Raw genomic sequence first — 26,663 nt, 5'->3', positions numbered from 1 at the left:
GCCACAAAACCTACCTTAGATCATCCCCAGTCCCCAACCTGCATGCCAGCTCCATCCTGCACCCTGGCAGGGAGCACCAGCGCTGCTGGCACAAAAAACACCCCAACAGCTTCCTCTCATCACCAAATGAATCCCAGCCAGCCCTTCCCACACTCACCAGTGCTCCCAGTGCCAGGAGCACCTATGCTAGCTGGGCTTTAACCCCTTCCCTGCTGGGGGTTAAGGCACAGCTCCTGGGTAACCACCGTGGTTGGGAGCCTGTGCCTCTCCTTGCCCACTGCATGGCACAGGGGAGGAATCCCTGGGAGCTCCCACCATGTGCTGGCACAAAGCACCCCTGGACAAAACCCCCTGCACAAACACAGCCTCCTTGTTCGGACCATTAGGGCATCTCCCCCGGCCTCCCGGAAATAATTAGTCAGCCTCGTTAGGAGAGCAAACACAGGGGATGGGCTGCCAGGGAGGCCTGGCAGGGTTTCCACAAGAGCTGGCAGAGCAGAATGGCCAAGGCTGCTCGTCAAAACCCAGTCCGGGCTGTGAGCCCCCTGTGAGCCCTGCCAGGAGCAGGGGGGCTGCCCAGGGGCACGTCCAGGCACTGGGACACAATTGTGGGATATTTGTAGCCAGATTCCTCTGCAGCCACTGTGCCAAAAGTGACCCAGTGGCTCCCAGCCCGCTGCATCGACCAGGGGGCTCAGAGGGGACAGGGACAGTGCCCACGGGCACACGGCTGTGTCTGCATTGTAAAAGGAAAAAAAAGGACACATTGCAGGCACGGTGTCAGGATGGGACCCAGAAGAGGGAGGGCTGTGTCTGGGTTAAAGGAGGTGGGAGGAGCAGTGTCGTGGGGGTGAATGGTGCCTGGGATGCCCGGAGCTGAGACCTGGCAGCTCATCACAGTGCGGGCACAGTGTCTGCCTGACTGACTACCCACAGAGCCCAGAGCATCCCAATTTACACCTGTGCTGGTCCCATCCCAGCCCTGTGCCTGGGGCACGGGACAGTGACACCCCCAGCTCAGCTCCCAGCCCCCACCCCAACACATCACAGACCACTGCCACTTGGTTACTGTCATTAAGCTTTTATTTCCACTGTCACAAAGTTCCTGGGTTTTGTTTTGTTCTGTTATTAAACTGTTTCATTTGCTTGGTTTGCTCTTGAATTCATCTCAAGACAAGGCAGCGGGGCATGCAAGCCGAGACACCGGCACGGACGCACACACAGGCTTCATCTCCACAAACAAGGCTCTTTGCTGGAGCTGCTGCTTCCCAGCCCAGGGCTCGGCCACCCCCCTGGGCAGGGTCACACCTGTGGCACAGGACACCCAGCCCAGGGCTGGTGGCCACAGGGGCAGAGAGAGAAGGGAAGGATGACTTTGCTGCAGTGCTGCTGGAATAGGCAGGGCTGAAATGTGTAACTGAGACCCCAGAACTGCTGCACCCCACACTGCAGTGAGACTGGGGCCATCAGCACCCTCCTTTGCCCTCAGTCCTCACTTCTGTCCCAGGCAGACTCTCCCCTCCAATGCCCTCAGGAAGGACAGATGCTCTCACTAAATGCCCCAAATCTCCTCCTTGGATGGGGGACAGTGAGTTGGCTGCAGGTCACTCACCCATCCCAAATGACCCCCCAATCCTAAATACATGGGAAGGGGGCAGCTCTGCCAGTGATTTCAGCTGCCCCCATGCCATGCCTGGCCCTGCTTCAAAGCCAGACCCCAAGACTCCAAGACAATTCCACCCTCTGGGCAGCTGCATCCCTGCCCAGTGAGGAGCAGAGGCCTGGGCTGGGATTCCCACAGCCTCAGCCTCCCATCCAACAGGAACGTGGTGTCCTGCTGGCACGGGAAGAGCCAACAGGCATCTGCTCCTCTGAAGGAGGGTGAGGTGCAGCTGGGACCTGGCACAAACAGGGTCTGGGGTCCCCCATAAGCAAACACCCCCCTCCACCAACCCAGCGGAGAGCACTCCCGGGACCAGCCTGGTCTCGTTATAAATTGCATTAATTAACAGCCTGCTCCAGAGGAAAAACCCTTCACTTCTCTCTCTCCTGGGTCCTGGTTTGTGCTGTGAGGAGAGGGCAGGGGGGAATCTGCCCCCAGAGCCCTCTCACACGTTCTTGCTCCTGGGGGAAACAGCTCAGCTCAGCCCAGCCCCAGAGCTCAAGGAAAGACGGACACAAAGCAGCAACAATCAGCACACAGACAGAAAAGTGAAAAGAAAGGAAAGGACAGACATGGCATTTAATGGGGCAACACCGACAGGGACAAATGAGAGGGGGAACATGCCACAGTCACCAGGGCTGGAGCCTCACCTCTGCCTGGCTGTGCTCTGGGCCCCTTCCCACGGCCAGGGCTCTGTTTGGGACAGGCACCAGGAACCCGAGTGTGAACAGACACAAAGCAGGGCTTGCTGCCTGTTTCCTCATGAGCAGGTGTAAAACAGAGGCTGGAATTAAAGACTCCCTGACAAACCCAGCGTTCCACGCGCTGTTCCCAGGGTTCTGCACGTGCCTGGGGCTCGGTGGGTCCTGCCAAGCCCTGTGCCCGCAGTCCTGAGCCGCATCCAGCACTCGTGCTTGCCAGGGCACAGACACCAAACTGCTTTCCAGAGGGCAATGGCTCACCCCAGCCACTCCGCTGAGGGGGAAACTGAGGCACGAGGAGGTTAAGGCCGACATTTCCAAACATGAGATGCTCCAAGCCTTATTTTCAGTGATATCAAGACACTGCAGACCCTGGTGGTGGTCAGAAGGAATCAGGGGCCCTGAGTGCTCCCCCAAAGTGGGACTAGAAGCATCCAAGCCAGGGCCCCAAATCCACAGCCAAGGGGGAACACTGGGGCCAAAACGCTTTGCTCGGGGACAGACAGCGTGCCGAGAGCCCTGGTAGGGCTGACTCCCTGGGGAGACATCTGTGAGCACTGATGGAGCTCAGCCCATGACAGGTCCTCCAAAAATTAAAAGCTTTCCAGGGAACAGTGTCAGAGTAAATGAGGTTTGCCTTTGCCTGGGAACTACGTCAAACATGACAGGGGCCATCATTCATCAGCAGAGGTGATTACAGCAGTGTCACATTCATTGGGAACATTGATTGGCACCAGGAGGGGACCGGTCTGGCAGATGAGCATTCAACAAGTTGCAGGCACTGCAAAAAATCCTACCCCAGAGAGTTGCATTTTGGCCACAGAGCAACAAGGAAAAGGGTTTCCATGGGAGTGAGTGAGGGTCGCCCTTCAGAAGCACCCCCACAATGAAACATGGGCATCCTCAGGGGCAGGAACTGCAGAAGAGGCAGAAATATTGCACGTGGACGTGAGGTCAGTCTCCTTGGGCATGGGGAAAGGTGTTTTTTTTTAAGGGCATCAAGAAGTACCACAAGCACAAAATCCCAAAACTGGGGAGTGGGGTTGCACGGTGAAGAACCAGCATCCCTTGGCTGGGACATCTGTCCCTGCCATGCCAGGAGGATTCAGGGAATGCTGAGGCACCACCTTGTCTCCTGCATCGTGAGACACTGTCAGACTGTCCCCCACCCCCAGATGTCACCTCCCACTGCTGTGGGGACAATCCTCTGTCCGGGCTTAGCCACAGCAGTTGAGACAGCTGTGTGCAGAGATGCTGCTACCATCAGCTGGACCAGAGGTGGAAGGTGAGGCCCCAGGGTGGCTTTAGGGGTCCCAAAGGCCTCTGGGTGCAAGCAGCTCTGCTTAGAGACACAGCAAAACCTCCCATGTCCTGTGGGAGCGGTGGGGGAAGGAGAGACCCCGAGCTGTGCTCAGCCCAGCCTGGCACTGCCCTGCCACCCTGGCCCAGCTGGGATGGGAACAGGACAGAACAAGGCTCCCCCTGTGCCACTCCAGCACACAGGGTGCTTCACAGCCACCACCAAACACCTTCCCCCATCTGCAAAGCAGAACACAGCACAGGGATCTGCTTGAAAGCACAACCCAACTCTGGGCTCCGTGAATACTTTTTCGTGCAGCGAGGAAATGAATAAAAGGGAGGACACAGCGATGTTCTGGCGCCCAGCAGTTTCCTCACCCTGCCTGATGGAGGGATGGAGCTCGCTCTGCTCACAGGCTGGGCTGATGAGCCCTCACTGGGCTCCCTAAGGGTGAACAGAAAAATGCAGGGAACACGGGAACAGGAACAGAAGCTACAGCATCCCCTCCAAGCAGCAGCCAGCCCACGGAGCTTGGGATACAGGGGGTGGGAGGAGAGGGGGGAAGGCAGATTTTTGGCTTCATTGTTATTGCAGGCTCCCGGGTCCCCGCAATACGAGCATGTAAACCTTACAAATCCTCACCTGGGTGGGTGGACACACGCATGAGAGACAAAACACAGCAGCAACATTTACAACAAATAAATAAGGATATCGATCGTCGAGATTGGGCATATAAAAAAAAGCCTCACTTTTTTTTCCACTGAAGGAAAAAAAAAACAAAACAAAAAAAAACAACAAAACAAAACCAAACCAAAAAGCACAATACTGTCTCACCAGAAAAAATAAAATAATAATATAATATATATCCCTAGTGAGCCGAGCCGGGCTGCCAGCGGCATCGTGGGTGATGCCAGGACTCTGTTCCCAGACTCTGGCGGTGCCTCGGCTCCCCGAGCACCCCGCAGGGACAGACCCGGGGGTGCAGCCCCCGCTGCCTTCGGGCTCCTCTCCGGCCGCTTCCCAAGAGAGGATCCCGCCGGCGCATCCGCAGTCCCATCCCAAAATGTAGGAAAAAGGGAGAAAGGGGGTGAGGAGGCCGAGGGGGCTCTGCCTGCGGCGCTGCTCGAGCCATTCCCCCGGCTCTGGAGTCTTGGACGTCGGCCGCCGCTCAGCCCGGGCTCTGGCACGGGGGTTTTTTTGGAAAAAGCAGAAGTTGGCGAATGGCAGCGGCTGGTTCAGGGTGCAGAGAGGGGAGTGAGCCCGGCTGTGAGGGCACTCCTTGCTCGCAGAACTGAAAGGAAGGCCGGGAGGGACAGGCAAGCTTCGCACGGCGGTGGTCGGATGGCACGGAGAGCATCTTCCCCCAGCATCTGCAGGAGAGGGTGGATGGAGGGAAACGGGGTGAGAAGGACGGCCAGAAATCCTTGTGGCCATCTCATGAGACACCAGCACAGCTGGAAGGGCAAGGCCAGAAATAGAATAGATACTGAAAATCTCAAAACTCCAGAAGGGTTAAAAACACCCCACCCCCAGGACACTGCCTGGACTGTGATGACCCAAAACACTCCGAGGGACTCTGCACAGCTCCACAGGGCACAGCGAGGACCACGGGATGCTCAGGCCAGCACCTGTGTGATGCTGTGAACCAGTGTCCCTGCCAAACCCAGCTCCAGGGCATAACATAATATAATAGATATAAGATAAATAAAACATTTAATATAATCTGTCTCTGGAGTGTCCCCATGCCCCCAGCACGCCAGCTGCCTCCCTGCCTCCTCTGCAGCCACATCTGCTGGTGAGAGCACGAGCTGTGCTGCAGGCAAACATTTCCATCTCCACGGGACGAGGTCTGAGGGGGTTCTGTGACACAGGGAGGACTGGGAGAAACCTATCAGAATGGGGAAAACATTCCCCCCGGCTGGATTTGGGGGGGATATCCATGTTTTGGTGCCTCAGCAGAGGAGAATCAGCTGCCTGAGCCCGGGGGAGGCGGGAATGGCAGATGGGGAGATGGGGCTGCCCCTGGCACCGCACTCACCGTCGCTCGGCCCCGGGACTATACGAGCCCATCGTAGAGGGAGAGCGCCTGCACGATGGAGGGGTCGGCCTTGGAGCCCTCCTGAAATTCCTGCAGCGTCAGCTTCCCGTCTGCGTTCTGCAAAACGCTCCTGTCACTGCACCGCTCACCCAGCCCAGCACCCGACAGCCCAGCACGGCCACACAGCCCACACACCCTCCCCACCCCACTGAGCCCCCACGGCTGCAGCCCTGCAGGGGACAATGCCACCCTGGAGAGCCTGGAATGGACACAGGGATCCCAGAGGGATGTGGGTATCCCACAGTGATCTCGGCAGCAGTTCAGACTTTGTGTCGGTGGGGCAAGGAGGCACCTGCAGGAGCCAGGATGCAGCAAAGGGACCCACAGCACCTCCTAAATCCCTTGGCCACAGGGAAAAAACCCTCAAGCATCTTCACCTTGTCCATCATGGCAAAAATCCGATCCACCCTTTTCTCTGGTGTGTTCTCCTCCTCGGGAAGCTCCACTGTGTTCCCCTGCAGCAGCAGGACAGGACCAGGTCACACACCCATCCGTGCCCTGCCTGCAGGGTGTCCCCAGGCAAGATTGTCCCCCCACACCCCACATCAGGACAGGGTGCAAGGGGACAGAGCTGCCACCAGAACCACCCTCAGCAGCCAGATCCAGACACTGCCCTGGCCATGACGGCCACAATGGCCATAACCCCCCACCAAAATAAAGGTCGAAGAAGGAATTGGGGGTGGTTCAGCATTCCCACAGAGCTGAGCTCCATCCCAGCAGGGACCCCCAAGGCACTGCTTGCCCTGTGCCCCCCCTGCCTCTCTTACCACCATCTGATAAATGGCATCCACAATGTCCAGCATCTCGTTCCTCGTGATGTACCCGTCGTTGTCCAGGTCGTACAGCTTAAATGCCCCTGCAAGACAGAGCAAGCCCAAGGGGCTGGGACTGTGGTCCCTGCCCTGGACACACACCCCAGCACCCTCGTGGGGCTGAGCCCACCAGCATCCCACGGGGAGCACTTACACCTCAGCTTCTCGTCCAGTGTCCCCCGGGAGGTGACCGACAGCGCCTGGATGAACTCCGAAAACTCGATCCTCCCATCCTGGGGGGAAAAGGAGGGGTCAGGGTGCTGCTGCCACTCCTCCCTGCCCATGTATCCCCTCTAGGGGGGCACATCTGGAAAGGCAGCAGGGAGGGAGGAGTGATGCACTTATCCCCAGCACTGTGATCCAGCTGCCAGTGAACATCCCAGCAGGAGCGGCTCTGGAACGTGAGGGGCACCACAGGGATGGGCTTTTGTCAGGACACCAAAACACTGCTTCTCCCTTCCTGCTTTGTCCTTCCCCACGTCACTCTCCCCAACTACAACAAGCACAGGGCTCGCTCCAGCTGTGCCACTTCAATTTCACGCCTCAGGAAGTGCTGGAATGTTTTGCTCCTCCAGTGCCAGGCACATTCCAAATCCATCCCACCACCACCACAGGCCCAGCCCTGACCGCCCCGACCGAGCCTCTGGATCCCAGACTTACTTTGTTCTCATCGAAGACGTTGAAAACAAAGGTGGCAAATTTGGTTGGGTCACCGAAGGGGAAGAACTGCTTATAGATCTTCTGGAAGCCGGCGGCATCGAGCTGCCCGCTGGGACAGTCCTTGATAAAGCCCTTGTACCTGCGGGTGGAGGGCACAGCGTGGGCCTCCCCTCTGGGCTGGGGGCTCCCCCAGGGCTGCAGTGGGCTGGAGCTGGGAAGGTCCCCAGGTGCTCCTGGTGTCACCCCCATCACCCACCCCATGGATGAGTCCCCGTGAGTGCCACAGTGAGGGTGGCAGCGGGGACAAACGGTGAGCGGCACCAGTGATGCCACTGCACGGCTCTAACCTGCTGCCAGCCCACAAGTGGCAACAGGGCCACAACCAGGTTTGTGCTGCACATTGTGTGGGACATGGGAGGTGACAGGGACCCACTGCCCAGCCAGGACTGGCAGCGATGCCATGCTGCAGCCGTGCCCTGGCAAATAAACAATGGCACAGTGACCACTGAGTTCTGTGGGTGGCTGGAACAGGCGTTCCAGGGCAGTGGTGATGTGAGAGCTCAGGAAGTGTTTGGGACATGGGATTCTTGGGATGTGCAGCACCAGGAGCTGGACTTATGCTGATGAGTCCCTTCCAGCTCAGGATATTCTGTGACAAATTTTGCACAACCCCAGAGGAGCTGGGGTGCACAGCAGGGCTCCTGTGTCCTCAGGTAGCACAGCCAGGGTCACTTCCAAACCCATCGATGCTTTAACACCCCAAAAAGCCCTCGCTCCCAGCTCCAGGCCGGACCTGGGTGCTGTGAAGTGCAGCTGCACCAGAGGGCACAGGGAAGGGGCTCACTGGCCCATGGGTGTGGGCACGAAAGGAGCACCAAGGGAGCACCAAGGGAGCGTGTGGCACCACACGGGGACCACACGGGGTGGGTGAATATTATGCAACATCGCCCAGATCTGTCAGGCACCCGCTGCAGCGGGACAAGGGCTGGAGGAGGAGGGGAAGGGGGTGGCGAGGTGGGAAAGCGAAGTGCCGGTGACATCTTTTTCACGCTGCTGCAGCTATGACTCACCGGGTGGGGGGGAAGGATGAGAGAAAGAGATAAAGAAAGCAAACCTTGACTGGTGGGATAGGGAGATGAAAGGGAAGCAGTGGCTTTTCTAGGGCGCTGTGTTCGGTGGGGCGGAGGGGATGGAGTGAGAGAAAGCTGCTGGCAAGAAACCAGCAGTGGGTCCTACCCCTGGCACCCTGCTGCCAAAGGGAACGTGCTGGGACAGCACCAGCCTCCTGCAGCAGGGCACCAGCTGGACAGTCCCCATGTCCCCATGCTCTTTGGCTGCTCGTATGGGGAGGAAAGAGCCACTGTGCAAGGAAAATCCCTCTACTTTCTGGTCTCCTCTTTATGAGGCAGCACCTGCACCCCAGCACAGGGGCACTGCCCACACCTCCTGCCCGTCCCTGCTCTGCCCAGCGGGGTGGCTGAGTGCCACCAGCTCCCGTCCCCTGCCCACAGCCCGTGCCCCAGCTCACCACCACGGCGGGCACTCACCACTGCTGCACCTCCTTCTCTGTGACTGCAAGAGAAAACGGGAGAAAAGAGAAAAAAAGAGACAGGAATTTAGTGTTTTTGCAGTGACAGCTGTTCCTCTGCACTGCCTGGCAGTGAATTTCCTGGGGAATGCTCTGGGGCGCCCAACAATGAATTCCCCGGGGAATCCATTTCAGGTTTCACTTGCTCCACGAGCTGCCAGGTTCTCCCCATGTGGCAGAAACTGCTTTTGAGGCACAGCCTGGGCCAGCCCAGGTGCTCCATGGGGCCAGGGCTGCAGGTGCTGGGGACCCCCAAAACCAGGGAGACTCCCCAGGATATTTTGTGTTGTGCTCAGGGAATGCAGAACTACGACAGACCATGAAAGCTGATCATGCCTGGGGAGGATCTGGCCCTGCTATCTCATTTCCCAGGGCCAAAACAACCCTGAAAACATCTGCCAGAACATCTGCCTGGAGGTGGCTCAGGGAAGGGACTTGCCTGGCCCTGCCATAGACACGCTGAGCGCGGGCACAGGCACAGCCCCAGGGCTGGCATCTGCCCAGGTACCAGCTGTCTCTGGAGAAACATCATCAAACCCATCCCAGCACACCGAGAAGCCTCACCAGGCTCTGGAAAAAAACCCAAAATACAACAACCTGGCAAACAGACAGCACTGGCAACCCCAACTGTCCCCAGCCAAGGGACAGCTGCTGAGAGGGAAAATGTCCCCAGCAGAGGAAAGGCTCTGAGGGATGCGGGATGCTGGGCAGGGGCTGGCACTTGTCACTGCATGTCCCACTGCAGGAGCTGTGCCTGTGCCTCCCCACAGCGGGGAGCCAGGTGCCAGCAGGTGGGCACGAGGGGGAACGGCCTCTTTTGTCATTTCCTTTGCGTCATGCATCTAAATAATGATAGAAAAGCCACAGGTCTGAAAGGCACGGGGATAATGAGGCGAGCGGAGATGTCAATGTGCAAACGGCTGATAAAAATAGAGACCAAAGACACACCATCAGATGCCAATTACCTTCGATGGCAAGAAAAATAAAGAAAGCAATTTTCCATCAGGAAGATTTGTAGCGTGCCTGGCAGAAGGCACAGAGCTCAGAGGTGAGGGGTGGCAGCAATGGGGCAGCCAGGAGGGCACACAACAGCCCCCACCTCATCACCAGCTGGGTTCTGGCTCCAGCATCCCTGTTAGCTGGAATTTCTGTGCCCAAGGCTGTCCCCATGCATTGGAGGGTCCCTCCATCCCAGCACAGGAGTCGCTGGAGGGACAGAGTATTTAATTTCCCCATTTTCCTGGGGTTCAGCAAAAGCAGCACAGGGTGTTCAGCAGCTCCCCAGGAGAGGGGATGCAGGCACAGGGATGCTCAGCATCTGGCCTGAAGGACACAGGGCTCTGGCAGTGTCACAGGTGGGATTTGGAGGGCTGTTTGTTTTGGGCACACAGCGGTCTCTTGGCAGGAGGGAGGCAGGAAGGACACGCTGCATCCAACAGCCGAGCTGGGGTGGGCTAAAACATCAGTCACAGCAGCTCCAAGGGATTTCCCCATCACAAAAACAAAAAAAAAAAGGTTGCACAGAAGCATCCTTCCAAAAGAGAGATGCCGAGTGACATCTCCAACAGGAACAGACCTCCCTGCACACACCCACACTGGGACACCGGCCCTGACCTCCACCCTGAGGATGCCCAGGGGATGCCCCAGCACCAGCTCTGCAGGCCCGGGCACCCATGAGCAGCAAGGAGGGCAGGGGGGAGGAGGAGGATGAGGGTGAGCCCTCGGGGCAGGGGCTGCAGTCAGAGCTCGGCTCAGCCCCTCCAGGCAAATCGCCTTCTGCTCTCTCTTTTTCGGCTGCTTTCCCCCAGCGTGCTATTTTGGGCCTGGGAGCTGCCTTTCAACTCCAGCAGGAAACAATTAAGAAATTTGTGCTTTTTTTAGTACGGGAGAAATGCTGGTAATGACACGCTGGGGCTGAGGCTGAGGGAGGGACGGAGCCAGCGCCCCTCGAGCCGCGGGAGAGATGCGTAATGCTCCCGGGAGAGGCTGTTCCGACCGAGGGAACCGCTCCGGTGCCAGGCTGGAAACCAGCGCAGGGCTCCCGATGAGGGATTTGTTAATGTGCACCCTGGCATGGAGCCACACGGAGCCCCATCCCTCCTCCAGCACACAGGCACCGGTGCCTGTCCACCAGCCCCGGGCGCTGGGGAATCTGTGGGGTTTGTGCTGAGGCGAGAGCACGGCCTCACCTCCCAAACCTTGGAAAACCACCCAGCTCTGCCTTCACCCCTCCACCGCCACCAAATCTCCCCTCTGCCCAGGGCAGAGTGTTCCCAGGGCAGGGAACCACCCCAGCCCTGATCCAGGGTGGGGACTGAGCTGGACCCGCCGCCCTGTGCCCACTGTCACAGATCCGGGACAGGGGATGAGTCTGTCACAGATGAGGGACAGAGGATGAGTCTGTCACAGATCCGGGACAGAGGATAACCGCTGTCACAGATCCGGGACAGAGGATGATGCTGTCACAGATCCGGGACAGAGGATGAGTGCTGTCACAGATCCGGGACAGAGGATGAGTGCTGTCACAGATCCGGGACAGAGGATGAGTCTGTCACAGACCCGGGACAGAGGATGGGTCTGTCACAGACCCGGGACAGAGGATGACGCTGTCACAGAGCCGGGACAGAGGATGAGTCTGTCACAGACCCGGGACAGAGGATGACGCTGTCACAGACCCGGGACAGAGGATGAGTGCTGTCACAGACCCGGGACAGATGATGACTTCCCGGCTGCCACTCTCCAGCCGCTCGGACCCCGCTGGGTGCTGACGCTCCGAGCGGCACATTAGGAATTCTAATGCCCGATGTGCAGCCACAGGAGCCTCGGGGACACCTACTGATTGCGTGGCTGACCTGACCCGAGGCTGGGGACACACGGCGGGGACAGGGCTGTCCCTCTGTCCCGCATCTCCCTCCCGGCACCGCTGAGGAGGGCCATGGACAGTGCACGTACAGCTCGTCAGCAGCAGCGTGCCCCGGGCTCCTCGGGGGTGAAAGGCGCTAAATAAAGGCAGAGTTTTATCGTTCCTTACGAACCTCAGCGCTGGAAGAGGCAGCGCCCAGCAGGGAGACCCGGTGGCACCCGCCCGAGCGCTCAGCCCCGCTCTGCGACAGCGCGGAGAGAGCGGGGACAGGGACCCAGAGCACCCACAGGGACAGGGACAGGGACCCAGAGCACCCACAGGGACAGGCACCCAGGGCACCCACAGGGACAGGCACCCAGGGCACCCACAGGGACAGGCACCCAGAGCACCCACAGGGACAGGCACCCAGGGCACCCACAGGGACAGGCACCAGCACCCAGAGCGCCCACAGGGACAGGGACCCAGAGCACCCACAGGGACAGGGACAGGCACCCAGGGCACCCACAGGGACAGGCACCCAGAGCACCCACAGGGACAGAGACAGCACCCAGAGCACCCACAGGGACAGGGACCCAGAGCACCCACAGGGACAGGCACCAGCACCCAGAGCACCCACAGGGACAGGGACAGGCACCCAGAGCACCCACAGGGACAGGCACCCAGAGCACCCACAGGGACAGGGACAGGCACCCAGAGCACCCAGAGCAGCCCAGGAGCTGCCCCACTCGGCCAAACCGCACCCAGGAGCCCTCTCTCTTCGCTGGTCGGTCCCTTCCCTCTCCCACCCCAGCTGTGGGGAAGGTTTCGGCGTCTCACGTCTCACCCAGCTCAGAGGGACAGAGCCCCCGAGCAGCCCCCAGCCCCCTCCTCCCGGCTGCCGGTACCCAGCTCTCCCCCAGCCCTCTCCCCCACCTCTCCATCAATCCCAGTGGCACAGGCGAGGACTGACAGCTCCGTCACCACCCGCCCTTCGCGTGCCCCCTCTCCTCCCACCACCCAGCTGCCACTGCAGCAAGAATCAGCTCTGGTTAATCAGTGCTCAAGCCTGTTAATTTGTGTTTGCCAGGCAGAGAGGGGAGGAGAGGAGAGGAAGGACCCGGGACTGCAAATCCCCATCGGCCGCAGGGAGCAAGGAGGATTCGAATGGTTCAGGGACCCCCGGTCACGGTGGGATGCATGAGGTGACGAGATGCTTCAGCCCCCCAGGGGCTTGTTTTGTGCTGACATCCTTTCCACTGGATGCAAGGCCACGGCCTCAGAGCTGTGCCCTGAGCAGGGCTGTGCGCACCCAGCTCAGCCCTGGGTGCCAAAAGCACTGTCCTTTGGCTCTGTCCTTGGGCGGATTTGGGTTCCCGAAGGCTCAGCAAGCACTGTCCCCAGTGAGGAGACTCCCCCGAGCCCCCACACGTCCCCCCTTGCCCCAGCTGCTAGGAAAGCACCCTGATCCCGTCGGCACCACAGGCTTATCAGGGAAACCAGTTAATTATTTCCAGGCACAAAGTGGTTTCCCTCACCGCCACAGGGCACTCCAACTATGCCAACTCATGAGCTGTGCCAACCCACGGGCAACAAGTCCAGCACCACACACGGGGTCACGGCAGTGACCGTGGGATTTATTTCCACCAAGGACCTGCTGTGGCTTTGTCACAGGATCTCCGGGCATCCCAGGATGGGGTTCCCATCGGGTTTGGGGCTGCCTAAACCTGCTGTGGGTGCCCAGAGCAGTGCCCAGGCCGGGGGAAATTAGGCACCCACAATGGATGCTCAGAAGTGAAGGAATGGGGCATTCATGCATCCCCATGCATGAGCACCTCTGCCTGAGCCAGAAGGGCACTCACGCAAAAACACACCGGGAGATCACGCGTGCGCTAATTTGCACTCGTGCATTAATTATGTGGGTGCTTCTAGGTGAACTAATTGGGTGCTCATGCATGAACTGCCCGGGTGCTGTGGTGAGAGCGCAAGGGCCGCTCATGCATGAACCAGCTGGGGGCTCGTACATCCATTTTTTGGGCATTCATGAATTCGCGGGGCGCTCATGCACGGATTAATTTAGCAGTCACATGCCCATTCACTGGGCACTCATGTGTAAATTAGTGTAATTAGGAGATAACACACTTGTGCACGTACTAATTGGGCACTCAGGTGTGAATGCATCAGGTGCTCATGCATGAATTCATTGGACACTCAGGCATGAGCTAATTGCAGCCACGTGCGCCAATTAATTGGGCACTCATGCATCACCAATCAGGGCGCCCATGCACGGAGCTGCAGCGTTCGATCCAGCGGGGAATTCACTGGGCAGCCATGCATAAATCCAGCTGGATGCTCGTATGGAAATGAATCGTGCGCTGATGTGTGTGTTAATTGGGTGCTCATGCGTGAATTAATTGGGCAGCGATGCGGACGAGCCCGGGGCTGCGGGTGAGCCCCGCACACCCTGCAATTTATAGCAAACACACTCCGCCCCTCGTCCCGGCGAAACACATATTTAAGAACTGTCTGAACGCAAATCAGATACAAACTCCACTCTCAGCATCATCACAATGTCAATATTGAGCGATTAGGAGCGCCATTCCCACTTCCAGGCCTTTCCCCACAAAACACAAAGCCAAGAGCGCGGCAGTGCAGGTGGTGCAGCAGCCATGAGACCTCATCCAGCCCCTCATGCAGAATGGGCACCTCCCTGCACGGACAGCAAGGTGCCCAGTGTGCCAGGGCTGGCCGGGGTCCCCTCTGGCAGCCTGGGCTGTCAGGTGGCTTTGTGCAATTCGGGGAAGTCAGGGGGAAGCCCTCAGGGACAGCTGGAGCATTAACTCGATGTTCTTCCCGGTGCACTGCCCCAGCTCCAGCACCAAGCCCCAGCACAGAGCCCAGTGCCCACGGGAGCTGCACCGTGCTGGAGGGACGGGGTGAACTCTTGCAGGCTCAGTTCTCCCCTGGGATTGTCCATCAGCCCATCCTGGGGCACTCAGAGCTCACTCAGGTCCCTGTTTGATGACAGTAACTTTTAGGATACACCGCATCAGCAGTTTGGAAATTTGGATAGTTTGGTCCTGACGATGTGGTCTCACTAAAATTCAGGTTGAACTCCTTAATGATGTCCCAGTCCCGTGCTCTCTGCAGCTCTGGGGCCACCAGAGCACCCCTGGTTGGGCTTTGCTCCTGCTCCCCGGCAGCACAGGGACAGCTCTGGGGAGGAGGCAGTAAAACACGACTGTGGCACCAGGGTCACCCCCATGCAAACTGTTTCTGGAATATGACTGATGTCATTTTCTTTTGCCCCCAGCTCAGCCCCGTGCCCATCCCTGCTCCCGGCCACATCACCCACACACCGAGATGTCCCTGTGTGGGAGCCCATCCCTCAACATCCCCAAGGGATTTGGGAGCAGCCCCAGCAGTGTGGGCACCAACACAGCCAGAGCTGTGTCTGTCACAGCGGGACATCCCCATCCCAGCTCTCCCAGTCTGGCTTCTCCCCCATCAGACATCACCAGCACCCCAGCATGTCTGGGAGCCTCTGAGACATTCAGAACTCGAGGCCAACAGAGTTGTTGGTGTCATTTGTTCCTCTGGGACACGGAGCAGTGCCCTGTCCCCACAGAGCAGTGCCGCAGCACTGCCGGGGTGTTTGGCACTCTCCTTGCCATTAGTGGTCTGCCGTGCTCCCAGACTGGATAAACAGGTCCATGAGCAGTTCTCATCTCCCCCGGGACTGGTACCAACAGGAAAGCCAATATGCAGCTGAAATCCTTTTTAGACTTTATTAAATATTCAAGGGCCCGACATTAGGCTTTGGAAATTGGGTTTAGGGAAAAAGCAGTTGTTATTTGAAGCAAAGGCAGGAGAGGAAGGGCAAAGGCAGTGCCTTCATTTGGAAATGAATGAATCAGGCTGAAGCACCCCAGAGCAGGAGCTGGTGGCTGTGGCAGGTCTGTCCCAGGATTGAATCCCAGCTTCCCCACGAGCCAGCACAGCAATGCCTGGAGGGGCAGAGGATTCCCAGTGCTGCTGGGAGCAGGGATGGAGCAGCCCCCCTGCCCAGCCATCCATGGGCAGCCGTGTCCTGAAACCTGCTTAAATCCATCCCTCGGCCACAGGGATTTCAGCATCCTCTGGCACTCCAAGGCACCATCTCCAACCCAAGAAACAGTTCCTGCCCCGGGTAGAGGAGAAAACTCCCCTCTAGACCAGTGTGGGAAGTAGGAGGGAAGTGCCTCTGGCTCAGCCATCACTCCCTGGAGCCATGGAAGGTCAGGAGGATGCTCAAAGCAAAGCCTTGCCAGCAGCAGGCCCACCCCTGCTGCCCTCCTGGTCTCTCCTGTAGGGATCACTGTGCACTGGGGGGTGACACAGAGACCCACAGCAGCTCCACCAGGTCCAGCCATCAATCAGAAGATGCTGGAGAAACAGGTGGATGAAGCACAGGCAGCCCTCCTTTCCAGCAGGAGGTGTGGGGAGGGAGCCCTGTGCAGCGGTGCCGATGGAAGTGACACAGACCACTGTGGGGCTGAGCCCCCCATGGCCACCCCTGCCCGGGGCACGAGCCCTGGCTTCCTTGACATCCAGCTCCCCAGAAGATCCAGGAGAACAAGGAGGGGAAGGAGGAACAAAGCGACCCCACAAATGTCACCCCGATAACAGAGTGAGCGTGCCACAGGCTTCTCCCTGAAGCAGCCGCTTCCTTTGGTGCCTTCAGAGCTTCTTGTTTCACAACCTTAATTATAACGGCAGCAGCAAAGGTCAGGAGAGTGGTTAAGCAGATCCATTAACATGTCAGGGGATAAATGAAATGTGATTCTTGTGATGCCGGAGCAGCAGCGGCGCGAGCGTGGCCGGCGGGGACGGCTGCTGCAGAGAAACCCTCAGGGTGTCGGTCACGTCTCCCCCTCCCCACCCTGGCACTGCAAGAACCTCCCAGAGACTGCAGGGTCTCCTCAAAACTTGCTTTTGAAACCCCAGAAGTTGTTTTGCTCACATCTCCCCATGGAGCCCCGTGTCCATGTGTGTGTGGGATGCCCTGGGTTGGATTCACTGGGAGCAGGTTGGGATCGCCTTGGAGAAGGAGCTGGAGATGCCTCCAGACCACCCCAGTCCTCCAGAGGCAGCAGAGCAGGTCCACATGGACCTTGCAGTGAACCTGCACCGCAGCAATCCCATTCACAGCCCTGCCTTACACGTGGCTGCAGCAAAACCAGGCCCCAAACAAACTCCAGCCCCAGGGCATCCCCCTGGCACCTCCTGCCCATCGTCCTGCCCCAAGCCAACCTGGCCTTGGGCACCTCCAGGGATGGGGCAGCCACAGCTTCTCTGGGCACCCTGTGCCAGGGCCTCCCCACCCTCACAGGGAACAATTTCTTTCTGACATCCCACCTAACCCTGCTCTTTGTCAGCTTGAAGCCATTCCCATCTGTCCTGGCACTCCAGGACCTGTTAAAAGTCACCCACAATGACAATTTCACCCAGCATTTGCCACTGAGGGGTAACGGGTCCGGCCAGCTCACCCCACCTTCTGCTGGATGAGAACAGGAGGGATTTCAACACAAACCAACCTGGCAGAGATATCCAGTGCCTGGGGCCAAACACTAAAAATAAACCAGCAGCAGTGGGGGAGCTACCAAGGTTCCTCCTCTGCTCCTGCCCACTGCCCCAGCCAGCACATTTCCTCAGCACTGGGGTGGCATGATGGAGCAAAGCCCCAGGCTGCCTCAGCCAGCAAGGAACCAATCCATTTTCCTGGCTGAAAACTGCTGCAATCGTAGAATTTCCTTTCCTTTCCCAGAGAATTCCACCACCCGCCACCACATACCCCTGTAACTACAAATCAATATGTTTATAGTTTGCTCTTAAACTAATGCCCTTTAATTCCCTGCATTACTGTCGAGCAATGGAGCCAATTTTTGTGGCTTATTGTGAAAGAGCAGAAAATGATGATGCCAGAGTGAGTTTAAAATCCACAAAATAGATCACAGTGGGTGGGATGCGGTTCTTGGGAAAAGAGCATCTTCCTCGCACCCACTCTGCAGCCTGGCTGTCATTTTGGCACCCTCACCGTGGCTCCCACATCTCCACCTGAGCCCCACTGTGGCCTCAGGAGCACCAGGGCCACCATCCCCACCATGCCAGCCCCCAGCTGGCCCCAGAGCCACGCTGCTGCACCGGCAGAGCTCTGAGCATGCCTGACTGCTCAGCTATTGCAGCCTCAAAAATACCACAGAGCCTGGACATGGGCAGCAGCTGTGCAAAGGGAACCCTGAAAGCCAATCTTCCCCAAAATGACTGGGAAAAAAGAGCTAAAATGTGCTCTCCTGAAACAAGTGCACGTTTTTAAAAGTGCTTCATGATTTGAAGGGTTCCTGGCCTGGCAGTGCTGCTGTGAGATGGAACACTCAGAACTGTGTTTCTCTCCCAGTTTCTCTGCCAGGAGTCCACACCAAGTCATTTCCAGCCAGGACGTGTTTGGTGCACCCACAACTGCACACGTGCACGTCACCCGCTTCATTCAGGCTGCAGTCACACCTCAGGACCTTCATAAATCTCCAGCTCAGCAGAACCCTCTGACTGTGGCCCCACAAGGGTCTTAAACACAATCCCAAATCCCATTGTGGCCCTAAGCCGTGAGCACCTGGCCCAAGCTAAGCTCAGGATTAAACCCCCCTGGAAGAGGATGTGATCCAAGGAGGATGGTGGTTCCTTCAAGTCTCGGGAGTTACCACCTCCTGGGACACAACACCAAACTGCATCTCTGAGCTACCCCAACGAGGCATCAGAAGGATTAATGAATTAATTAGTATTAATCACTTTTCAGTGAAAGGATCTATGGAAGCACGAAGAATTACATCATTTATTATTCAGTATTATTATCACTCAATGTTGACTTCTCCTGCACTCTCCTGTGTGGCACCAGCCTTGTCTGCAAGGAGGGTCAAACAGCCCTGCAGCCTGGCTGTCCCCACCAGCACCTGGCAGATGGTGGAGCTTGGCACTGCCAGGTATTCCTGGGCACTCAGGAGCCCAGAGACACAGAAAGGCACACAGAGATGGGTCCAAACCAACAGGATTTGGGCAGCCAGCACTTCAAAGAAGCCCTTCCACGCCTTTAGGTGTCCAAGTGCCATTAAAATCTGGCCCCCAGCACCGTAAGTCAGGAGCAGAGTGGGGAGGGGAGCCAAGGGATGAGGTTTCCAGGCTCCTGCCTTTCCATGTCCAGTTCCCAGCAGGGCCTGGGGCAACCTGCTCTGAATACATTCAGGGAAATATTTCTCACAGCTCACGGAGCCCGTTGACAGCTGCCCTGCAGTATCCTCAGCTCAACCTCCCTGTCCACAGCTGCCCTGGCACCTGAGCCTTCCCGTGCTCCTCTCCTGGCTGCTCCCATCTCCTGCTTTGCCCAGGATTGCTGCAGCTGAGGCGAGGCCAGAGAAACACCACAAACAGGAGATGGAGAGCTCAGAGAGGACAAGGGACACAAGAAGCCACCAGGCACTGAAGAGCACTGAGGGGAAGAAGATGTCTTCTGTGTCCCATGGTTGAGATAAATTAGCAGAAAAGCCACATGGGGCAGGGAGAGGGAGTGACATTTCCCTCTGATCCTGCAGAACTGAGAGGGGCCTTTTTGGTATTTGCTTTGTTTTGTGTGGAAATCCATACAATCAGAAAATTATGCAATGGAAGGAAATCCCAGCGTGGGAGAAACCCTTCACGTACCACAGCCACGGCTCACGCTGCCACGGGAACCTCCCCGGGACAAATGCAGGTTTGCATCAGTTTGGGCTGCTAGAGACATCTGCCCAGATGTGCTGCAGCACAGCAGAAACAGCAGCACACACAAGCACTTGCTTGGTAACACGGCAGGGCATGGGACAGGGGATGGGCAGCAAAGGCCAGGGATGCTCCTGTGTCTGCCAGAAGCGTGCCTAAATATCACCATGCTGTGGAAAAAAGCCTTTTCCAAGCAGGCCCCCAGACATTCTTGAGCAGGCCATGGATTTGTGTGTATGACTGTCCCCTGCTCCAGCTGCTCCAGCAGCCACAGCAGCGGGGTCTGGATCAGCTCCTGGCACTGTACCCAGCACAGCCCTGCCCTCCTGCCTGCCTTCCCCAAAACACAGAAGGAAATTGGTATCTTTCCAATCTCCCATGGTCTGAAGATAAACCAGAGCTCTCAGCCGTGCCTGGGAGGGCCCTGTAAAGTCTTCACCAGACAAGGGAATGCACGCTCGCCTTGACAGCTGCAGAAAAGGGGCAGAGGCGCACAGCAAAAGTAATTAATCCCAGAGATGAGAGGTGGAATGAGCAGAGCTCAACAAACAGACCCTGGAATTAGCAACAGCTCGGCCTGACAGGCACCACATCAGCAGCCACATGCTGCTGGGGCACGTTGGGATGCTGTGCCAGACTCCAGCCACGCAAAAGGCCACGTGCTGCTGGGTGCTGCTGCCTCACCTGCACAGGTGCAGGGATCTTTAAAAAGAGGCAGCGAGAGGTCCAGGGCAGGCAGGCAAAGCTCCAGGCAGACTGGAAACTCATTGAGGAAGGGATCAGAGGACCACAATCTTTGTCTGAAAGGGTGCAGTGGAAAGGGGAGGACACCCAAAAGAGAGGAGCAGAAAGTTGGGGATGAAGTGATTCAACAAAGCAATGACCTGCTGGCCTTACCCAGCTAAGAGACATCCCTGTGCCCAAAGACATTGGCTTCACCAGCGCTGTGTTTGGTTGGCTTTGGCTGTAACCGAGACAAGGGGCACCTCTGCCTGCGTGCCCTGTGTCAGCCCCACTGGTGTTGGCACCTCCCTGGGCAGAGGAGCCGCCCCAGGTGTGCAGAAAGGCCAGCACACAGGAGATCACCAGCAGCCAGGGCTGTGCTGGGGCTGGCTGTTCCCAAATTCCCCTCCATCAGAGATCAGGTCGGCGCAGTGGCTGCAAACCGAGCGGGCGATTGCAGCACAGCTCTGCCGGCACCTGGCCCGGCTGCAGTGAGGACACCAAAACCCAGCTCAGCTCCAGTGGGGGCTGTGCCCACCTGGCACTGCCACCTTCTCACTGCTTCCTCCCCCCGAGCACCTTGAGGGAGCCCAGCTGGGGTACCCCAACCTCTCCTACCATCGCTCCCGGCTTGGCTATGCGGACCTGCCCCCCGCACCTGCCCTCCTCCCGCCTGCTGCCACGGCACAGAGCAACCCCGCGTGTAGGGTTGTGCAATGCACCAGTATTGCCTCTTCTCCATATGGGAGAACTTGCTGCATCCTCATCTATTGCCTTTTTGGGTAAGCGCTGCCGTGGGACTGCAGCAATGACAGAGGGGAGAGCTCGCAGGTCTGCTGCACGTTTGGGGAATATCTGCGACCTGCAAGCGGGGAGGCAAACTTGAGCCACCAAAGCCTTTGTTTCCTTTGTGCATCCTTCAGGGGAAAAAAAATGATTTTGCTAAAACTGGATGGCTGAGGCACCAGCCACGTTAATTAGATTACGGTGGAGGTCCAGACGGGAAAGCCACTCGTTCAGAAAATCAGGTTATTAAACCGATACTGAGATACTCAGATAAATATCGAACCCGCCGGTGTCGGGCTCTTCTCTCCACTTCAGAGCGCAATAACAAAGGGAACCCCTCCAACTAACGCACCCAAACTTTGGAAGGCACCCAGACGCTCGGCACCCCGCTCCGGGAGCTGCTGCCGGGCTGCGGGGAGGCAGCGGGGAACGGGGACGGCGATCCCCGCACCGGGCCCTGGGTACCGGGGCCGGGCAGCCCGGGGGAAGGATGCTCGGGGCAGGGGCGGGGGGCGGTGAGGGAGGGCGCGATGCTCCGCTGGGCGCCGCGGGCGGGCAGGATGCGGCCCTGGCCCCGCCGTTCCCGGAGGCTCAGAAATAGGCCACGGAGGATGGTTTTTGTAAGAAAAAAAACCCACCGCGTTCCCCTGGCTCGCTGCCTCTCTCCGTGTCTCTGCCGCCTTATGGGTTTTTTCCTCCTCCCAGGCCAATCCCTGAATTCCTCCAACAAAGCCCGGCCGAGCCTGCGCCCTCCCCGGGAGCGGCCCCGCAGGAGCCGCCGCTCGCCGCGGCACCGACCCGGGGGAGCGGCGGGGCCGGGCGGCAGCGCGGATCCCCTCACACCCCCGGCACCCCCCGGCACCCCCCGGGCACTCACAGTACGTTTTCCTGGTCAGCTCTTCCACAACTTCAGGCTTCAACTTGCTGTTGGATTTGCCCATGGTGGCGGCAGCGCCTCGGAGCCCGCCGCCTCCCGGCCTCGCTGCGGGGCACGGAGCGGCGGGGCCGCTGCCTCGCTGGGGCTCCCGGCCCGGCTACATCCCGCGGGGAGCGGCGGCCAGGGGGGCGGAGGGGTCTTTGTTGGCGAGGTTTGGCCGCAGATCCGCGCTGCGGGGCCGCGCTGCGTGTGCGTGTCCGTGTGCGTGTCCGTGTGCGTGTCCGTGTGCGTGTCCGTGTGCGTGTCCCCGGCTCCACGCGCCCTCCCCGCCCTCCGCCGCCGGGCGCGGAGCGGCCGCGGGGGCGCGGAGGGGCGGAGGGGCGGCGCGCCCCGCCCCGCCCCGCGCTGCGGGATGGGGATGGGGATGGGGATGGGGATGGGGATGGGGAGGGGGCTCCGGCACGGCCCCGCCGCTCCCAGTGGCGGGAGGACCCCGCAGGGAAGGGGATTCCAGAGCGGCCCCCGCCGCCGGGACCCTCCCGAGCCGCCCCGCCGGGATGGGCGGAAACACTCGGAGGGAATTGTCGGGAATTGGGGTCCTGCTGGGGGGGCTGATGGGCAGCGGGGGGATGAGGAGAAGGGGAACTGGCGGTGGGAACACAGAGCATGGAGTGAGGCTGAGCCCGGTGTCCGGGGGTGACCTTGGTGGGACATCAACACCTCAAGTGGTAGAAGCGTTTTCCAACCCTTGGGTTCCCCAGATGAAGAGGGGTCTGTTCCCCACGTGGAGGAGTCAGATCAGTGTGGGTCCCTTTCAACTCAGGGTGTTCAGGCTGAGCTGGATTTGCTCAATCTGGGGAAGAGAAGGCTCTGTGAATACCTTAGAGCCCCTTCCAGCACCTAAAGGAGCTCCAGGAGAGCTGGAGAGGGACTTTGGACAAGGTCATGAAGGGACAGGATGAGGGGGGAATGGCTTCACACTGACGGAGGGCAGGGTTTAGATTAGGTATCAGGAAGAAATTCTTCTCTCTGAGGGTGGTGAGGCCCTGGCACAGATTTCCCAGAGAAGCTGTGGCTGCCCCATCCCTGGAAGTGATCAAGGCCAGGATGGGGCTCTGAGCAATCTGGCTTAGTGGAAGGTCTCCCTGCCTGGAAAGAGGATTGAACTAAATGATCTTTAAGGTCCCTTCCAACCCAAACCCTTCTGTGATTCTACCATTCTCTCACATCAGGGCTCCACTGCGCCTTCACTCACCCTCTGCAATGTGTACATAGAGAGATGAAGTTCAATCACTTCAAAAGCCCCACAGATTCAACCTCCAGCAGGTTTGTGGTGCAGCCAGGAAACCATACAAGTGCTAAAAGCAGCGGCACCCAAGCTTTTCCCCACCTCAAACCCATGCAGGGCTTTGTGCCTCCACAACAGCTCGGTGTCTGTGTGCAGTCATTAGCTGTACCGATGCACACGATAAATACACTTTTCTTCCTGCCCGTGTTGCAATGAGGGCTCTGCTGGAGCTGCCTGGGCATGCCTGGACTCCCGTGGTAGCAGCTAGAGGGGAAAAATCTATGCCTGGATACAGCAAAACCTGTCTGTGAGGCTGTGGAGAGCCCAACACAACACACACGGGGTGTTTGCAGAGGACACAGAGGAGCACAGCTGACACAGCACTGCTCTTTGCACCTTTATTGTTTCTAACCAGCCAAACGTTGCCTGACACTCACTTCTCCAGGGATACATTCCCCAAGTGGATGTTTCTAAAATGCCTCGTCCTCCATTACCCAGCCTCACACAAACGAGCTCATTAAGGCAGGAGAGGATGAAAACACCATCACCATGTCCCAGCAGCAGCACAGCCTGGGGGATGAGCTGGAGGGATGGCACAGAGCACAGGGGATTGGCAGCACGAGGCAGTCAGAGCTCTGTGAGGTCGTGTCTCCCCTCCAGCATCCCTCTCAGCATGGCTTTTAGGGACAAAGACCTGCCTGCAACTCCAATAGGCCTCAGCAGATTTCAGTCTAGCCCCAAAATGTGCTGGAAAAACATCCTGTGTAGCTCCCTCCATCAGCAAAACTCCAGTTTTTGCAGTATTTCCCTTCAGCTGTGCTCTCTGGGCTGTAACCACATCGCAGCAGGGGTGTCCTTTTGTGTGCAGAGCATGACCTGTCAGTGCCCAGCTGGGGGTCCAGCGAGGTCCCAAACCTTCCCTGCACAGCACAGGCGTTCTAGCACAGGCTCCTCTGCTGCTGCAAAACTCAGGTTGAAAGGATTTAATTCTATTTAAAACTCTACCCTGCCTCCATCACGCGAAACGCTGAGGAGAGAACTCAAATCACACAGACGAGAGGAGAAAAGTAATTGGAAACTATGCAAGCCACTCACTTTCACTTCCCAATTATTAGCTTTAACCCTATTACTGTTTAAATAACAACTCTAGTGACATTTTCTAGAATGAAGTGACATTTCTACAGGCAGAGAAACACAGCCCAAGCCTGGAAAAACTCCTGGGGCTGACAGGATTGAAATCTGAACAGCAAGTGGGACACAAAACAATCGTGCCCAGCTGAATGTGGTCAGTGTGCCCGGGAAGGAGTTGGGTTGTTTGCTCAGAGGAAAATCCACTGCAGGCCAGTCTTGGAGAGTAGTTTTGCTTTATAAATGCCCCAGGCTTTCTCTTCCAAGACAGACCTCAGGCATTGCTCACATCTCTCACCACCAGCAGCTGCAGGAGAAGCTCAGAGCCAGCCCAGCTCTGCCCTGGGCTGACTTTTTGATTAAGCAGTGTGTGCTCGCAGGGCTTCTGCTGTCTGACCCACACAGTGCAGCCATGGAAATGAGCATTCCCTGGGCAATATCTGCTGCTGCTGCCGTGGTCAGAGCGGGTTCCTGCTCCAAGGGAAGCTGCCACCCCTCCTGCCACGCAGGAGCTTGGGATGGATCCGATGCTGCACGTTCTGACTGTAAAAGCTGAGAGTTGTGTGGGCTGCACAGCCGAGTGTGTGTCTGCAGAAAGCTTTTCCTTCCTCGGGTATCTGCTTGGAAGTGTTTAATAAATCCCCGGAGTTTTTTGCCCAGGACACAGTGAGTCTGTCAGGCTCAGCCACGCAGCCGTTTGTTCCACGTGGGCTCACCAGGCTGTGCACATTTAATCAGCAGCTCAGACGCCATCACGGGGGTTTTCCCCAATGTATCCTTCCTGATTTAATTGCCAGGATTGCAGCTGCCTCGTGGGAATAGCACTGCATGCAAGCAGCGAAGTGCAGACTGTCCCAGTCTCTGTGCTCAGTCTGTGCTTCATCACAAATGGTCTTTTATTTCTCCCTTCATCCTCCTCACTGATGTGCTCAGACCTAAAAAATCATTGGTGCCACACAGCCCAGGCACAGCACCCACTGAATCCCACCTCGGCACGGCCGGAGCTGTCTGTGGGGTGGGAAGTTGGGGATGGGGCAGTAGCCAGGATGGCGCACTGGCACTCTTAGATGTGCTTTGCTGCAGGAGCTGCCCCAGGAAAGGGAGAAGAGAGGCAGGGGATGGACCCTGGTTAGCCCATCCCATCCCCTTCCTCGCTCCTCCCCTTCCCAGGGCTGGACGAGGCCCCACACCGGGTCAGCTCAGGCTTCAGGCTTCCTCCAAAGGGCTTTTTCCAACTGCATCACGAAACCCACCCATCCACCCACCCACCCATCACAGCTGTCTCTGTGGCCACTGTCACCCCCAGTCCTGGCAGCTTGTGAGCATCCCCCTTCCACATCCACCCACCCAAAAACAGATCGAGAGGATGCTCCAAAACCAACAGAGCACATGAGCGAGGAATCTGTGACTGGAGACACCAGCCCGGCAGTGAACTCACGGAGCAGAGCACACACAGCCTGTAGTTCGTGCTTTTTTTGTGGAAAAGCCAAGTTTTGCTCAGAGTTTTCTCGTGCCAAAGCAGGAGTGGGTCAGCAGGGGAGTGGTGAAGCATCAGAGCCTGGAATAGGGAAGGAACATACACACACAGGAGATTAATTATATCAACTACAAAAATAGTTGCTATTTTAAGGTTAATGCTTGAGTGATCTGACTCAGTCAGAAAAAGAGCCAAAGGAATTATTGGCATCAATGCTGGCTGCTCCCCCAGACAAGGCATGGTCACCGCTGGCACAAAAAGCTACCAAAACAGCTGCTTTTCCAGAGGGTTTGGGGGGGAAAAAATGCCATTAGAGTGACTTCAACATCCTGGTTCAAAAACCACAAGCACAGGAATGCATCAGCTCTTCCTGGGGACACCTTCGGCTTCCCAGGCATCACCCGCATCTCGCATTCCAACCATTTTACATGCGGATGATCTCAGGACTGTGAGCAGCGTTCAGCGGGACTCCACAGCTTCCAGCTCAGCCATAAGGGTGTCCCTGAAGCTGTTCTGTGCTTGACAAGATGTGAGTGAGCTGCTCTTGCTTTGCCCCTGGTATCACTGCAGGTCACAGCAAGCACCCAGTGCTGGCATTTACCAACTGCTTCGATAGCTGAGCTATATGTGACTAAATAAGAAATCCCTCAAAAATCAAGATTTATAACCCACAACACTCCCAGATTCGGACTACAGCAGCTCTAATGGCTATCACTGCCATAAATTAATTTTCCATCGTGCAGCATTTTAATGCCAATACATCACATGGCTGCAGAGAAACGCGACAGACACAAAACACTCGGGGTTTTTGGGGAAAGTGGCAGCAGGAGCGGTGCCCTGCAGGCTCTTTCCCCAGGAAATGAAGGGTAGATATTGGAATGATGGCCAAATGCAGCGGAAGGTCTGGAAATCAAACTGTGCCAAGGCTGCACGTACAG

The 26,663-nt window shown here is 57.7% G+C and overlaps 1 protein-coding gene and 1 non-coding gene across 6 annotated transcripts; both read right to left on the bottom strand.

The window, feature by feature from the left end:
- Positions 1-1,065: 1,065 nt before the first annotated feature.
- Positions 1,066-22,197, bottom strand: NCS1 (neuronal calcium sensor 1). Of its 5 annotated transcripts, NM_001245155.1 has the most exon segments (9): positions 1,066-1,185; positions 4,895-5,034; positions 5,703-5,819; positions 6,140-6,217; positions 6,530-6,618; positions 6,729-6,807; positions 7,235-7,373; positions 8,782-8,806; positions 21,833-22,091. In NM_001245155.1, coding segments are annotated over 7 exon segments (573 nt in total). In that variant the 5' UTR covers positions 21,897-22,091; the 3' UTR covers positions 1,066-1,185; positions 4,895-5,034; positions 5,703-5,720.
- Positions 22,198-25,336: 3,139 nt separating this feature from the next.
- On the bottom strand, positions 25,337-25,421 carry MIR2962 (microRNA mir-2962). The gene has a single exon (NR_048963.1). It is a non-coding gene; the product is annotated as a microRNA mir-2962 (primary transcript).
- Positions 25,422-26,663: the final 1,242 nt, after the last annotated feature.

The sequence above is a fragment of the Taeniopygia guttata genome, chromosome 17, assembly GCF_048771995.1.
Source record: "Taeniopygia guttata chromosome 17, bTaeGut7.mat, whole genome shotgun sequence".
NCBI classification, from domain to species: domain Eukaryota; kingdom Metazoa; phylum Chordata; class Aves; order Passeriformes; family Estrildidae; genus Taeniopygia; species Taeniopygia guttata.
The sequence above is the reverse complement of the archived record's forward strand: the minus strand, read 5'-3'. Positions and strand labels throughout refer to the sequence as shown.

Excerpts from the sequence above, each read along its gene's own strand:
- NCS1 (XM_072936479.1), bottom strand. The coding sequence starts at position 7,495 with ATGGGGTGGGTGATGGGGGTGACACCAGGAGCACCTGGGGACCTTCCC. Across the intron at positions 6,808-7,234 it reads ACGTCTTCGATGAGAACAAA|GATGGGAGGATCGAGTTTTC; the intron begins GTAAGTCTGGGA and ends TTTTCCCCCCAG. Across the intron at positions 6,619-6,728 it reads ACTGGACGAGAAGCTGAGGT|GGGCATTTAAGCTGTACGAC; the intron begins GTAAGTGCTCCC and ends TCTGTCTTGCAG.